Here is a 13,549-nt window from a genome sequence, read left to right as displayed (position 1 = left end):
ATAGTGGTGGAAGGATGATTTTATGATTAGAAGTATGTGACCTGTGATACAACATCACGTTTAGCTGAAGAAATTCATTCGTCCAACATACCACATCTGGAGGAACTCACGCCCAAGATCTACAGCTGGAGAAATCCACAATCGCAACACCCCACAATGATGGCAGCTCAACACCCAAATTGGATATTGAACTAATGAAGTGTGGCAGCTGTGATATGTTGGTCTCCTGTTCCTCCAGGGGTGGGTGTTAAGCTGCTGAGTTTCCCCGCTGGTGGGTGTTATGTTGGTGAGTCCCCTCAGCAGCGAGTCTTGGGCAGGTGAGTTCCACCAGCTGTGAGTGTCTCTTAACTGTGCTTCTCCAGCTGGGCTGGTGGAATATGTTCCCCCAGCTGATGAATGTTAAGTTCATGACTTATTCCTGCTGTGGTGTTGGTTTGGTGAGTTATTGCAGTTGTGGTGTGTTCCTCCAGCTGTGAGATGCTGGGCCATTCTGTTCCTCCAGATGTGCAAATCTGAGCTGCAGATGTTCTCCGATGCAGTGCCGTGCTTGTGAGTTTGTACAGCTGGAGGCTTCCTCAGAATGAGTCCCACTCTTTGCTGAGGGGTGGAAGTGTGCTGTGGTGTTCCTCCGGCTATTTAGTGTTGGTCTTGTGTGATTCCCCTGCTGTGAGTTCTGACAGCTGCAGGGCACTGAGCTGGTTAATTCCTGCAGCAATCTGATGATGGATCGATGATTACTTCCAGCTGCAGAGTGTTTGGCTGATGGGCACCAGCTGTGAAACATTGGCCTGTTATCCAACTGTGAAGTGTTGGAAAGGTATTTTTTTCCATTCACAGGATGTCAGACTAGAGAGGTCCATCACCCCTGCTGTGGAGTTAAGTGGCTGATTTCTTGAAGTAATGGCATGGTGAGGTATTGAACTCCTCCAGCTGTGGGTTCTCAGTTGGTGAACTCCAGCTGTGGGTTCTTGGATGGTGAATTCACCAACCGAGAAGCCCACAGTTGGAGCAACTCAACAACCATAAGCCCACAGCTGGAGGGACTCACAAATCCAGGAGTTCACACTAGAGTGAACTCGGTTAGTGAGTTCCTCCAGCTGTGGGCTGTCGGTTGGTGAATTCCTCCAGCTGTGAGCTGCTGGATTATTAAACTCCTCCAGGTGTGGGGTCCTGGGCGGGTGAATCCTCCAGATGCACCCTCATGGATTGGTGTGTCGTTCCAGCTGAGTGCTTCACTCCGGTGTAAACTCCTGGATTTGTGAGTCCCTCCAGCTGTAGGCTAATGGTTGTTGAGTTGCTCCAGCTGTGGGCTTCTGGGCCGCTGCGTTCTGACAGTTGTGGGGTCCTGATTAATTGAATTTCTCCAGCTGTGTGCTCCTGGTTTATTGTCTCTCCAGTTGTGGGTTCCCCAGCTGATGGTTTTCCCCAGTGCGCTCTTAGTGGGGGAGTTCCTCCAGAGGTGGGGTTTTGGGTTGGCGTGTTCCTCCAGATGTGTGGATGAGATTCTTCAGCTTTGGGCTCCTGAGTTAGTGAGTTTACCAGCTACGCACACCTAGATTGGCAAGATCCATAGCTGGGAGCTTCTGAACTGCTTGAGTTCCTCCAGATGTTTGCTCCTGAATTGTTGAGTTCTTCCAGAGGTGGGTTAATTGGTTGGTGAGTTCCACCAGCTGTGTGCTTCTGTAATAGTGACTTAATAGAACTGGGAGCTCACCGGTTTGTCATTCCCTCCAGCTATGGACCCCTGGGTCAGTGAGATCCTCCAGTTGTGCGATCCTGGGTTGTCATGCTCCTTCATCTGTGGACTCCTGTGTTCATATCCTTCAGGTGTGGCCTCCTGCATTGATGTGTTCCTTCAGGTGTGGCCTCCTGCATTGATGAGTACCATCAGGTGTAGCCTGCATTGATGAGTACCTTCAGGTGTGGCCTGCATTGATGTGTTCCTTCAGGTGTGGCCTTCTGCATTGATGTGTTCCTTCAGGTGTGGCTTGCATTGATGTGTTCCTTCAGGTGTGGGTTGCTGTGTTCCTCCAGGTGTGGGTTGCTGTGTTGATGTGTTCCTCCAGGTGTGGGTACCTGTGTTGTTGTTTTCTTCCAGGTGTGGGCTCTTGGATTGGTGCAGGCCTCTAGCTGTGAGCTCCTGGACTGGTGAGACTCACCAATGGTGGCCTGCTGGATTGGCGAGTTGCTCCAGATGTGTGCTCTGCATTTGTGTGTTCCTCCAGCTGTGTGTTCCCGCGATGTGGACTTCTTCCAGCTGTAGGTTCCTACATTGATATGTTCCTCTAGCTGTTGGCTTTTGTTTAGATGTGTTCCTCCAGCTGTGCTCCTGAATGCATATGGTTCTGCAGTTGTGTGCTCCTGGGTTGGAGAGTTCTTCCATGTGTGCGCTCCTGTGTTGGTGAGGTCCCCAGATATCGACTCCTGGGTTCAAGTGTCCCTCCAGCTGTTCCCTCGGCATTAGCCGCCCCAGTGGGACCTTTCCAAAGGCCTGGCTTAAGTCCATGTGGACAATGTCCACTGCCTTGCCTTAATGATAAGGCAACAAACTCTTCTAAAAATGGTGTCAGATTTGTGAGAATCTAATTTCCCATGCAGAAAGCCATAATGACTTTCCTTAATCAGTCTTTGCCTATCCAAATGCTGGTAGATACTATCCCTCAGATAGCTACCTAACAACTTCCCATCACTGACATCAAGTCAGTAGTTCCCAGGCTTGTTCTTGCTGCCCTTCTTAAATGACGGTACAACATGAGGCCACCCTCCCGCTGCTCGGGCCGAGAAGATGCTAACTTCTTTGTAAGGGTCGCCATTATTTCTTCCCTGGCTTTCCACAAGAAGGCACTTGGTCAGGCCATGGGGATTTATCCTTGGCAATAAAACTTTAACAATATAAGTACCCCTCTTTGGTAATTTGTAAATGATCTAAGATCTCACAACTGCATGGTTGAATTCTACCAGCTTTGACCTCCCTGGTTGTTGAGTTCCCACCTCTGTACGTTCTTGAGCCACTGGGTTCTTCTGGCTTTGCGTTCCTGGGTTGGTGCATTCCTCCCGTTGTGTGTTCGTGGCTTGGTAAATTCCACCAGCTGTGGGCTCCTGAATGGTAAGCTTCTCTTGATGTGGGCTCCGACATAGAAACGCAGTGTTCCATGCGTACACGTGTTCCTCCACCTGTGGGCTCTTTGATCATTCGGTGCAGGGCTGATGGGCTCCTACAGCTGTGGTGTGATGCGTTGCGCTGCTGAGTTCTTGCAGCTGGCTTGCTGGACAGGTGACATCTTCCAGCTGTGTGATGTTGGGTTGGTTCCAGCTGTAGGACTGCATAGCCTGGGCCGCTTCCAGCTGTGGGTTGGATTTGTGATTTTCTCCATTGATCACTGTTGGGCTCCTCAGGTCCAGCAGTTGTGGAATTTTGGATTCACAAGTTGCTCCAGCTGTTGATTCCTTCGTGCAGCTGTGGAGGTATTGGGATGGGGAGTTTTCACAACTGTGTTTAATTCCTCCTATTTGGGGGTGTGAGATAGTTGAATTGATCCAGCTGAACAACAATGGACCCATTAAATCCGCGCTGACCACTAATCACCCACTTACACTAATGCTATGTTAATCCTGCTCTATTCTATCCACACTCACATCAACTAATCCACCTCCCCACCCCCCCCTCCAATTCTACAACTCACCTATAGACTAGGGGTAAACTAACCTACCACCACGCACGTCTTTGGGATGTGGCTGGAAACTGGAGCACCTGGAGGAAACCCACACAGAGAACGTGCAAACTCCACACAGAGGTCACATTGAACCCAAGAACTGTGAGGAGGCACTTGCACTGCTAGCTGCACCAGTGCATCGGTGACTGGCTTTGAGGCTGTGGGTGTCATACAGTGAGTTCCACTGGCAAGAGGATTTGGGTTGCAAGTTCTTGAAGTTGTGGGACACTCCTGTTATGAATTCCTCCAGTGGTGCAGGGGAGCTCATCCAGATTTGTAGACTCACACTTTCAGGAGGGCTGTTGGCCAAAAGAGTTCCTCCAACTGGGGCATGTCGGCCTGCTGGGACCTCCAGTTGTGGCCTACTGGGCTGGTGACTATCGAGCTGTGGGGTGGCTGGGTGTTGGGCTGTTGAGTTCCTCCAGCCGTGTGTGGACTGAGGGCTCATTATTTGTTCCAGAGTAGCAGGGTGTTGAGCTGATCAGTTCCTCCAACTGTGGGCTGTTGGGCCAGTGAATAACTCCAGCTGTGTGTGGTAGGAGTGGTGACTTCCTCCACCAGTAGTGTGTTGGCTTGGCAATAGACTTCCTGCTGTGGTGTTGGGCCTGTTTATTTTGCCAATGCTGTGGTGTGTTAAACTGTTGAGCTTTTCTAGCTGTGAGTTATTAGATGTGTGTTATGCTGTGATTTCTGCAGCTGTAGGGGGTTGATCTGGTGAAATCCTCTTGTTTGCGATGTTGTGTCCGTGCATCTATGAAGGGGGAGGGGGGGAGTTGGGCTGCTAAGTTTCTCTGGCTGTTGGGCCTGATACTTTCACCTGCTGTGTGGTGCCAGTGTGCTGTGTCCAGCTGTGATGTGCTGGGTTATTGTCCCTGCTGTGGCGTGGTAGTGCTGGGTCCTGCTGTGATGTGCTGGGTTGTTGTCCCTGCGGTGTGGTGCCAGTGTGCTGTGTCCAGCTGTGATGTGCTGGGTTGTTGTCCCTGCTGTGTGGTGGTAATACTTGGTCCTGCTGTGAAGTGTCAGGTTGTTACTGTGCCAGCTATGAGATGTTGGGTTATCCTCCTTCCAGCTGTGGGTCATTGGATTGATGCTGTTTCCCAGCGTGTTCATCCCTGCAGCTGTGGGTGTTTGCCTGGTGAATTCACCCAACTGCCCTTTGTTGGTGACTGGCTCAGCCTGGCCATGTAATCTTCCTGTGTGCAGTGTTGTATGGTTGAATTCCTCCAGATGCAGGCTGTCGGGCTGGTAGGACCCCCAGCTGGTGACTTACACCCAGTGGGGTCTTGCTCTGGTTAGATCATTCATGGATGGAACGTTGAGCTGGTGGGTTTGTGCAGCTGACAGGCAGTGGGCTGTTCAATCCCTGCCACAGGTGACTGATGAGTTCCACCTTCAGTCCATTGTGGCCTGGTGTGTTCCACGAGCTGTGGGTTGTTGGGCCAATGAATTATTTCATCTGTGGGATGTCTGGCTGTGGACTTCCTCTAGTTGTGAGGTGTAGGGCTGCCTCATTCCTCCAGTCGTGTAATGGGTTTGCTTTCTCCAGCGGAGTATAGGACTTGTTCATGCCTCAACTGCGGTGGCAAGTTTAGCTGGTGAGTTCCTCCAATGGATATCTGTTGGGATAGTGACTTCCTGAAGTTGTGGGCTGTTGAACATGTGTTCTCCCAGATTAATCTATTTCTAGCTTGCGAGTTCCTACAACTCTGTGGTATTGGGCGGCACGGTAGCGCAGCGGTAGAGTTGCTGCTTTACAGCGAATGCAGCGCCGGAGACTCAGGTTCGATCCTGACTACGGGTGCTGCACTGTAAGGAGTTTGTACGTCCTCCCCGTGACCTGCGTGGGTTTTCTCCGAGATCTTCGGTTTCCTCCCACACTCCAAAGACGTACAGGTATGTAGGCTGGGTAAATGTAAAAATTGTCCCTAGTGGGTGTAGGATAGTGTTAATGTACGGGGATCGCTGGGCGGCACGGACTTGGTGGGCCGAAAAGGCCTGTTTCCGGCTGTATATATATATGATATGATATTAGGCTTTTGAATTTAACCAGCTGTGGGATATTGAAACGGTGTATTCCTCCAGCATCGAAATGTTCCCCTTGTGACGTTCACCTGATGGGGGGGGGGGGGGGGGGGGGTGTAGGAAGGAACTGCAGATGCTGGTTTATACCAAAGGTAGACACAAAATGCTGGAGCAACTCAGCGGGCCAGGCAGCATCTCTGGAGAGACGGAATGGGTGACATTTCAGGGTGAGACCCTTCTTCAGACTGCAGTCCTGCTGAGTTACTCCAGCATTTTGTAAGTTCACCTGATGGAGGCTATTGAGCTGGTGAACTCCTCCAGACCTGTGGTAATGGGCTATTTTGTTATTTAGTCTGAAGACGGGGAAGGGTTACATTCTGAAACTTCATCTATCCATGTTTTCCAGCGATTCTACCGGACCCGCTGAGTTACTCCAGCACTTTGTGTCCATTTGGGCTATTTTGTTCTTCAGCTTTGGACTGACGAGCTGGCTGTTGTGTGTTTGGAACGTGAATTGATGGAACGTTTATGTGTTGGGACGGTGTGTTCCACTACCTGCTGTGTGTGTGTGTATCCTTCCACATGTGAGTTCATGGGATCATGGAGACAATAGTTTGGTCAGTTCCCAGCGATTGCATTATAATATTCACACTCAATTATTCATCTCTTTTGCCATTTCAAAACCTATCCTTCAAGATTATGACTAGATTCAACAAAGCGATTGCTTGTGAAGTTTAGCCGAGCATGCTGGCGGCACTGTTTGAAAATGACACAGGTTCCTAATAACCCAAAACAACTAGCAGTAACATTGGCCATTAACAACTTTATACAAACATGCACCTCATTCCTCTTGATTTGCGAAGAAAGAAATTGCGCCAAAGTTTGGTATCGTTTGGTAAGTTTGGTATATTTTGGTTCAGAGTACAACAGTTTAATGTAGTTATAACAGGTTTAAATTCAAATGTACAGTTAAAAATCAGATTGATCCACACAAGGCAAAGCTTCATGCCTGCATGGTGATCAATCTCAATAGCTCCAAGCCTTGCACTGAGAATGTACAAACACTCGTTTTTATATTCCCAAAGGGTTCTACATGGATATTGGAGGAATTCCAGCAAACATTTTATTGTCTCTGGGCAAACCTCCATTAGTCTCACTACTTCATTTTAGAAAACGCATTACATCTGAGAGTGCAATATCTGTGGCGTAACATACGACTGTATTAAAAGGATTACTGCATTATCCTCAAACTCTTATATGCATTATATCTTTAATATGGAACTTTCCCTGAGATATTCAAATGCTATTTTAATAACGATAATGAATAAAAGCCTGTGTAACAAAAGCATTTCGCTGTACCTCTGTACACATGACAATAAACTGAACTGTGTAATCTCTACAATAAAGCCATGGGCAACATATCCTGGTGCAGGCTGTATACTGGAAATGCAAATGAGAAATACTGCTATAATCTAGGTGACAGATCTTTGGTACAAGGCTTCCTATTGTAATCTGTAATACGAACTGTACATGATAAATCAAGTATGATCTACATAAGGGAACTATTAGATAAACATTTCATTTATAGGATTTTGCAGCGTGAAGAAGGTCCTCATTTATTGCTCATCCCCAATTTCCCTTGGGAAGGGTGATGGTGGACCATCTCCTTGAAATCTTGCAAACCTTCATCTGTGTGCAGTTGAAGGAGCTCCGCTGTGCTTTTGAGTACCCAGCAATGAATAAGGACCAGCGATAGATTTCGAAGTCAGGATGGTATGCAACTTGGAGGGGAAACTGCAGCGGAGGCATTCCTACTCACGCACTGCCCTTGTCCTTCTTCTTGGTAAAATTATGGGTTTGGAAAACACTGTCAGACAAGCATGGAAAATTAGCTGAGGTGCGTTTTGTAACTGATACCTGCCACAGTGACTGGTGTGTAGACGGACTATAACCTGCTCTTGTAGCTGCAGTATTTGTGTGAATGGACACTTGCATTTCTGTACAATAGTAACTGACACAGAGTTGTATCATTAATATATTATTGCAAGTCAATGGTCAGATTCTAGTTATCTGCCTGAAGTTTTCCAGGTCTTTTGCATGCAGGCACGGAATGATTCATTTTCTGAGACTTGCAAATAGAATTAAACATTGTGCAATCATCGGTGTATGCCTGCACTGTGGGGGAAAGGGGCTGTTGATGAGGTTGCTGAAGATGGTGTAAGCAAGCAGGTCTTTGCCCTGATGAACTCCAGGAGTGATGTCCTGGCCACTTAACCACCAGCAACCAAAACCATCTTCCTTTATGTGAAGATGGACACAAAATGCTGGGATAAGCAGCATCTCCAAATAGGTGACATTTTGGGTTGAGACCCTTCTTCAGATATGTGATATGTGATACATGAGTCTATGTCAATGGTGAATTTTTCCCTTGTGTCTCTTCAGTTTCATCTTTACCAAGGCCGCTTGATGCTAAAATCAGCCAAATGTGGACTTGCTGCCAAGGGCAGTTGCTCACTCCACATCTGGAAGTCAGCCTCTTTGACCATGTTTCGTGGTGCAAATCTATCCTGATCTTAGGAGTAATATGTTCCTGACATAATCATTGAGCAAGATGTTAGTCGGTAACACATGATAATACAATTTATGGTATTTTCCATCACTTTATTAATGTTGGTGACAGATATTAATTGCCTGGATGGTCATTAGCTGGACTGCATTCATTTTTGTCGACTGGGGAGATCTTCGTACAGGTTTCCACAGTGTGGGATGGTTACCAATGCCGCAATGTTATGGAGCAGTTGAAACAGACATGGACACAAAAAGATGGAGTAACTCAGCAAGTCAGACAGCAATTCTAGAGAAAAAGTTTAGGTGATGTTTCAGGTCGAGACCCTTCCTCAGATTGTCAGACTTCTTCAGTTTTCTTCACCTATTCTTTTTCTCCAGAGATGCGGTCTGACCCCTCGAGTTACTCTGACTTTGTGTGTCTATCTTCGGTTTAAACCAGCATTTGCAGTTGCTTCTTGCAGCTTAACTAGAGACTTGGTTGGCTGATCAGAGAAAATCGGCACAACTGCCTGCAATGCTGTCTGGTCCCAGAGCATTCCCTGAAAGAAAAAATAGTTTTCTTAGTGTAAGTTTTTTAAATGAATGCTGAGTGCCATAATCCACATTTAGTACGTACTGGAAACTAAGCGATATATTCCAGAGTAACTGTGTGTGATATATCCATTTGGTGGGATGCAGTGAAACACTTTGTGTTCTATCCAGGCAGAGTACATCGGGCATTGAGAAAGTGCAGATACAATAAAGCTTGAGATGAAAGGGTGGGTGGCTTGGAGAAAGGGAGGGAAAGGCCTGGGATATTGTTCCAATTCATCTGCTTGTCGAAGCTAGTTGCCATGTGTGGAAACATGACACAGTGATTAAGTTGGTATGAAGTGTCAAGCAATGTATGAATGTACCCTGAGAATAACATCTGTTTGCAGCAGATACGCTTGTAAAGTGGCTCAGTTGACATACAGGCATCGTGGCACAGCGAGTCTGGTGGTATACAAGTCACCAGGGCCAATGAATGTTGGTGTACCTGTAAACTGAAGGATTGTGTCTGATTGTGTATAGATACGTTGATACAGAAGATCTGCTGGTGTCATTCAGTGCAATGATGTACTGTGTCATTCAGTGTACATGAAATGAACACTGAGTCTTTTGACATAAACTTACATGGACTTGGTGAGTCAGTTGGTACAGTGTACCTGTACCTTGTCACAGAAAGTCTATTTCTATGTATGGACACTGACACAACAGATGTCACCGTAACGGGCGGCACGGTGGCGCAGCGGTAGAGTTGCTGCCTTACAGCAAATGCAGCGCCAGAGACTCAGGTTCGATCCTGACTATGGGCGCCGTCTGTACGGAGTTTGTACGTTCTCCCCGTGACCTGCGTGGGTTTTCTCCAAGATCTTCGGTTTCCTTCCTCACTCCAAAGACGTACAGGTTTGTAGGTTAATTGGCTGGGCAAATGTAAAAATTGTCCCTAGTGGGTGTAGGATAGTGTTAATGTGCGGGGATCGCTGGGAGGCGCGGACCCGGTGGGCCGAAGGGCCTGTTTCTGCGCTGTACCTCTAAATCTAAAAAAAAACATGTCCGATGTTATTCTGTGCGTTGTTGCAGTACATCTCCCAGCGCGGTTATAGATTGATGACGTAAGCCTGCTGGTGCAGCTGTGCATTCTTCCAGTAAGGGTGGCATTATTGGAAATGGGTGCTGAGAATCAGCGGGAGTACTTTGGTACCACATGTCTCCTGTTCCGCTGGTGCAGTGAATCAGTGTGCCTGCTTGTACAGGAATGCATTGAGCCTGCTGGTATTGTTGTTGTTGTTACATGGTGCTCACTCTTTCTGTTGGTTGGCCGTGGGTTCTTTGCATTGGGAGGGCAGCCAGCAGCCAGGTAGTGAGAGAGTAGATGCACCATGGAGTAATGCAATCAAGCAGGGGTAAGGAGAGTGGGAGGGAGGGTAGACGATTGGGAGGGAAGGGTGAAGATAATGTAAAGATGGGAGGGGGAAGGAGAAGAGAGGTATTTAGCACCAGTTCTAGGGTCGTGCATTTCCAGTAAGTTTATTGGTGAGGGGCAGAGTGTGGCACCATTGTGCATGGTGCCATTAGATCTGCTGTGGGAGTGCTGTAACGGCAAAGTAATGACACAGGAGCTAACGCTGGGAAAGCCCAGGCCAGGCAGGGACTGAACGTGAGGAGAGATGCACTGAAGAGAAGTTTCATTACAGTAAGAAGGTAAAGACACAGCAACAGATGATCAGAGACCAGTGCAAACATTTTACTGGTGAATTGCTTCCCGCTGTAGATGTTGCTTGTTGCTGTTAAATGTGCCTCCAAAATAAGTCTTGTGGGAAATTGAGCCTCCAAAGTACATGGCACAGCTAGTAGAGATACTCCCTCACAGCTCCAGTGTCCCGAGGTGAATCCTGACCTCGGGTGCTGCCTGTGTGGAGTTTGCACATTCTCTCTGTGATCAGATGGGTTTCACCCAACACTTGCCACCCATGTGCTCTGGTTTACACCCACTTCCACAGGCATGCAGGTCGGTAGATAACCTGCCATTGTAGATGAGTAATAGAATTTGTGGGGGACTTAATGGGAATGTGGGGAGAATAAAATGGTTGAGGTTAGGATTATTGTAAACTAGACCAAGTGGACCCGTTGGGCCCAAACCTCTCCTGCATTGATGCAGAACCCTCTCCTCCCCCCTCCCCCCTCCCCCCTCTCCCCCTGCCTCCTTTCCCCCTCCCTCCCTCCTCCCCTCCCCCTCTCCTCCCCTCCCTCTCCACTCCCCCTCCCCCCTTCCCCTCCCCCCCACTCCATCCCCCTCAACCCCCCTTATCCTCCCCCCTCCCTCCCTCCCTCCCCCATTCCCCCTCCATCCTCCCTCCATCCCTAGGAGATAGATTTAAACTTTAAGATGTGAATAACTTAAAAAATATAACACTGATTTCAATGAAACTTCTTCCATTCGCACCAAAGGGACGACGGTGAATAAGGTGGGCCTAAAATTGTCGCGCTATCGTGTACCATTTTGGCTGTAGTTCAGGAACAAACAAACAAACAAACAAGAGTTTTAGTATATAGATGGTTGGTGTCAGCATGGCCTCACTGGGCTGAAGGGCCTGTTTCCCCGTTGTATCTCTGCCTACCAGATTCATTTTCTGTTGGCTCTTTTCACGGCCTCGACAGTAACTTCCTCATAACTAGCTGCCAGATTAGCCAATTGTGAATGACATTATTTATATTTTTGCTCCGTGTTACAGGCGGACCATTCTCACTTCAGTCTGTGCTGTATTGCCCTCTCTCCATATACAACAATGCAGTGTAGAGGGAGGTAAGGCCTGCACTCAATCCAAGCCACATCTGCCCTCAGGGTAGACACAAAATGCTGGAGTAACTCAGCGGGAAAGGTAGCATCTCTGGAGAGAAGGAATGGGTGACGTTTCGGGTTCGAGACCCTTCTTCTGCCATGAGGGTGTTTGATGGAATGGTTTAGAGTGGATTTCACAAGTGCAAATGCAGGTCGGGCAACATTGGGAATACTCAGCAGTCAGTATGCCTCTCGGTGCTGGTATCTCCCACAGCCTGACCTGGGAGTGATTGAGGTCTTCATGCCATTTCCACCTCCAGGTGGTTTACTCTGCCAGTTTGATCACTGTCCATCTCAGAGCATGACTGTTGTGTGTGATCGGACCTGTAGTTAGGTAGTCGTAAACAGATGTTGTCAATGTTTGGGCAGTACGGTGGCATAGCGGTAGAGCTACTGCCTTACAGCGCCAGAGCCCCAGGTTCAATCCTGACTACGGGTGTTTGTCTGTACGCAGTTTGTACGTTCTCCCCATGACCTGCGTGGGTTTTCTCTGAGATGTTTGATTTCCTCCCACACTCCAAAGACGTACAGGTTTGTAGGTTAATCGGCTTGGTGTAAATGTAAATTGTCCCTGGTGTGTGTAGGATGTTGTGAATGTGCAGGGATCGCTGGTCGGTGCGGACTCGGTGGGCCAAAGGGCCTGTTTCCACGCTGTATCTCTCAACTAAACTAAACTAAACTAAAAAATGTGATGGGAACTCTCAATCCTTAATGATTCTCTCTTCTTACTTTCCAAGCCCAGCTCCTAGTGGAAACGGACACGTTTGGCAGCCAGGTGAGGATCAAGGGCAAGGAGACGGATCACTACCTGTGCATGAACAAGAAAGGGAAGCTGGTGGGCAAGGTAAGCATGGCCAAAGTGGCACGTTCTCACTTTATATCCCTGAAAGCCCTACCCTGTTTAGTACATGTGCAGGAAGGAACTGCAGATGCTGGTATAAACCGGATAGACACAAAAAGCAGGAGTAACCTAGTGGGTCAGACAGCATTTCTGGAGAAAAGAGATACGTGATGTTTCGGGTCGAGACCATCCTTCGGACTCGGTCTGAAGACTTCAGTCTGAAGAAGGGTCTCGACCCAAAACGTCACCTATTTATTTTCTTCAGAGATGCTGCCTGACCCGCTGAGTTACTCCAGCTTTTTGTGTCTATCTTCTGTTTAATACTTGTAGATTTTTTTAATGCATAAGGTTATATTTTTGAAATGAAAAAGATTGCATACACCAGACCCTGACTCCGAGTGTATTGCTGGTGGCTGTGTTTGTGTTGTACACATCTGGATGTCACGGATTGAGCTGCCTGGGCACTACAGCTAGTAAAGGTAGTCTGTGCAACCATGGGCAAGGCAATGTCACCCGTGCGATTCTCTGCTGGGTTCAGTTAGTTCCCCTCACTACGCGTGTCCGCTATTCCATTCTCATTCAAAGCAGCTCAGGGTAAAGGGGAGGAAGGGGGATGGGAGGCTTGTTGGTGGATATGGGTGATGGGCATAGACTGGTGTAATGGGCAATGAATCACTAACTCCTGCCGTTTTGTTTCTTCGCTTTCTGCAGCTGAGTGGGAGAAGCAAGGAGTGTGTCTTCATTGAGATTGTGCTGGAGAACAACTACACGGCCTTAATGTCTGCCAGGTACACAGGCTGGTATGTGGGGTTCACCAAAAAGGGGAGGCCCAGAAAAGGCCCCAAAACCCAGCAAAACCAGCAAGAAGTGCACTTCATGAAAAGGTATCCCAAGACCCAAGGAGAGACCCAGGCTCCATTTAAATTCACCACCGTTAATAAAAGAACTAAGCGAATACGATCTTCAAAGTCCAATAAGTCCAGTTAGGACACCTCACAACCCTGAACTGTCCCAGAGCATTATTTTTGCATCATTATTATT

The 13,549-nt window shown here is 47.9% G+C and overlaps 1 protein-coding gene across 1 annotated transcript in view; it reads left to right on the top strand.

The window, feature by feature from the left end:
- The window catches only part of LOC144599782 (fibroblast growth factor 18-like), a 94,309-nt gene extending 80,814 nt beyond the window's left edge, over positions 1-13,495 (top strand). The window contains exons 4-5 of the mRNA XM_078411017.1: positions 12,405-12,511; positions 13,220-13,495. Coding sequence (XP_078267143.1) covers positions 12,405-12,511; positions 13,220-13,495 — 383 coding nt within the window. The remainder of the gene's footprint in view (positions 1-12,404; positions 12,512-13,219) is intronic.
- The last annotated feature ends 54 nt before the right edge of the window (positions 13,496-13,549 follow it).

This window comes from Rhinoraja longicauda, chromosome 14 (assembly GCF_053455715.1).
Source record: "Rhinoraja longicauda isolate Sanriku21f chromosome 14, sRhiLon1.1, whole genome shotgun sequence".
In the NCBI taxonomy this organism is placed as follows: Eukaryota; Metazoa; Chordata; class Chondrichthyes; order Rajiformes; family Arhynchobatidae; genus Rhinoraja; species Rhinoraja longicauda.
The sequence above is the reverse complement of the archived record's forward strand: the minus strand, read 5'-3'. Positions and strand labels throughout refer to the sequence as shown.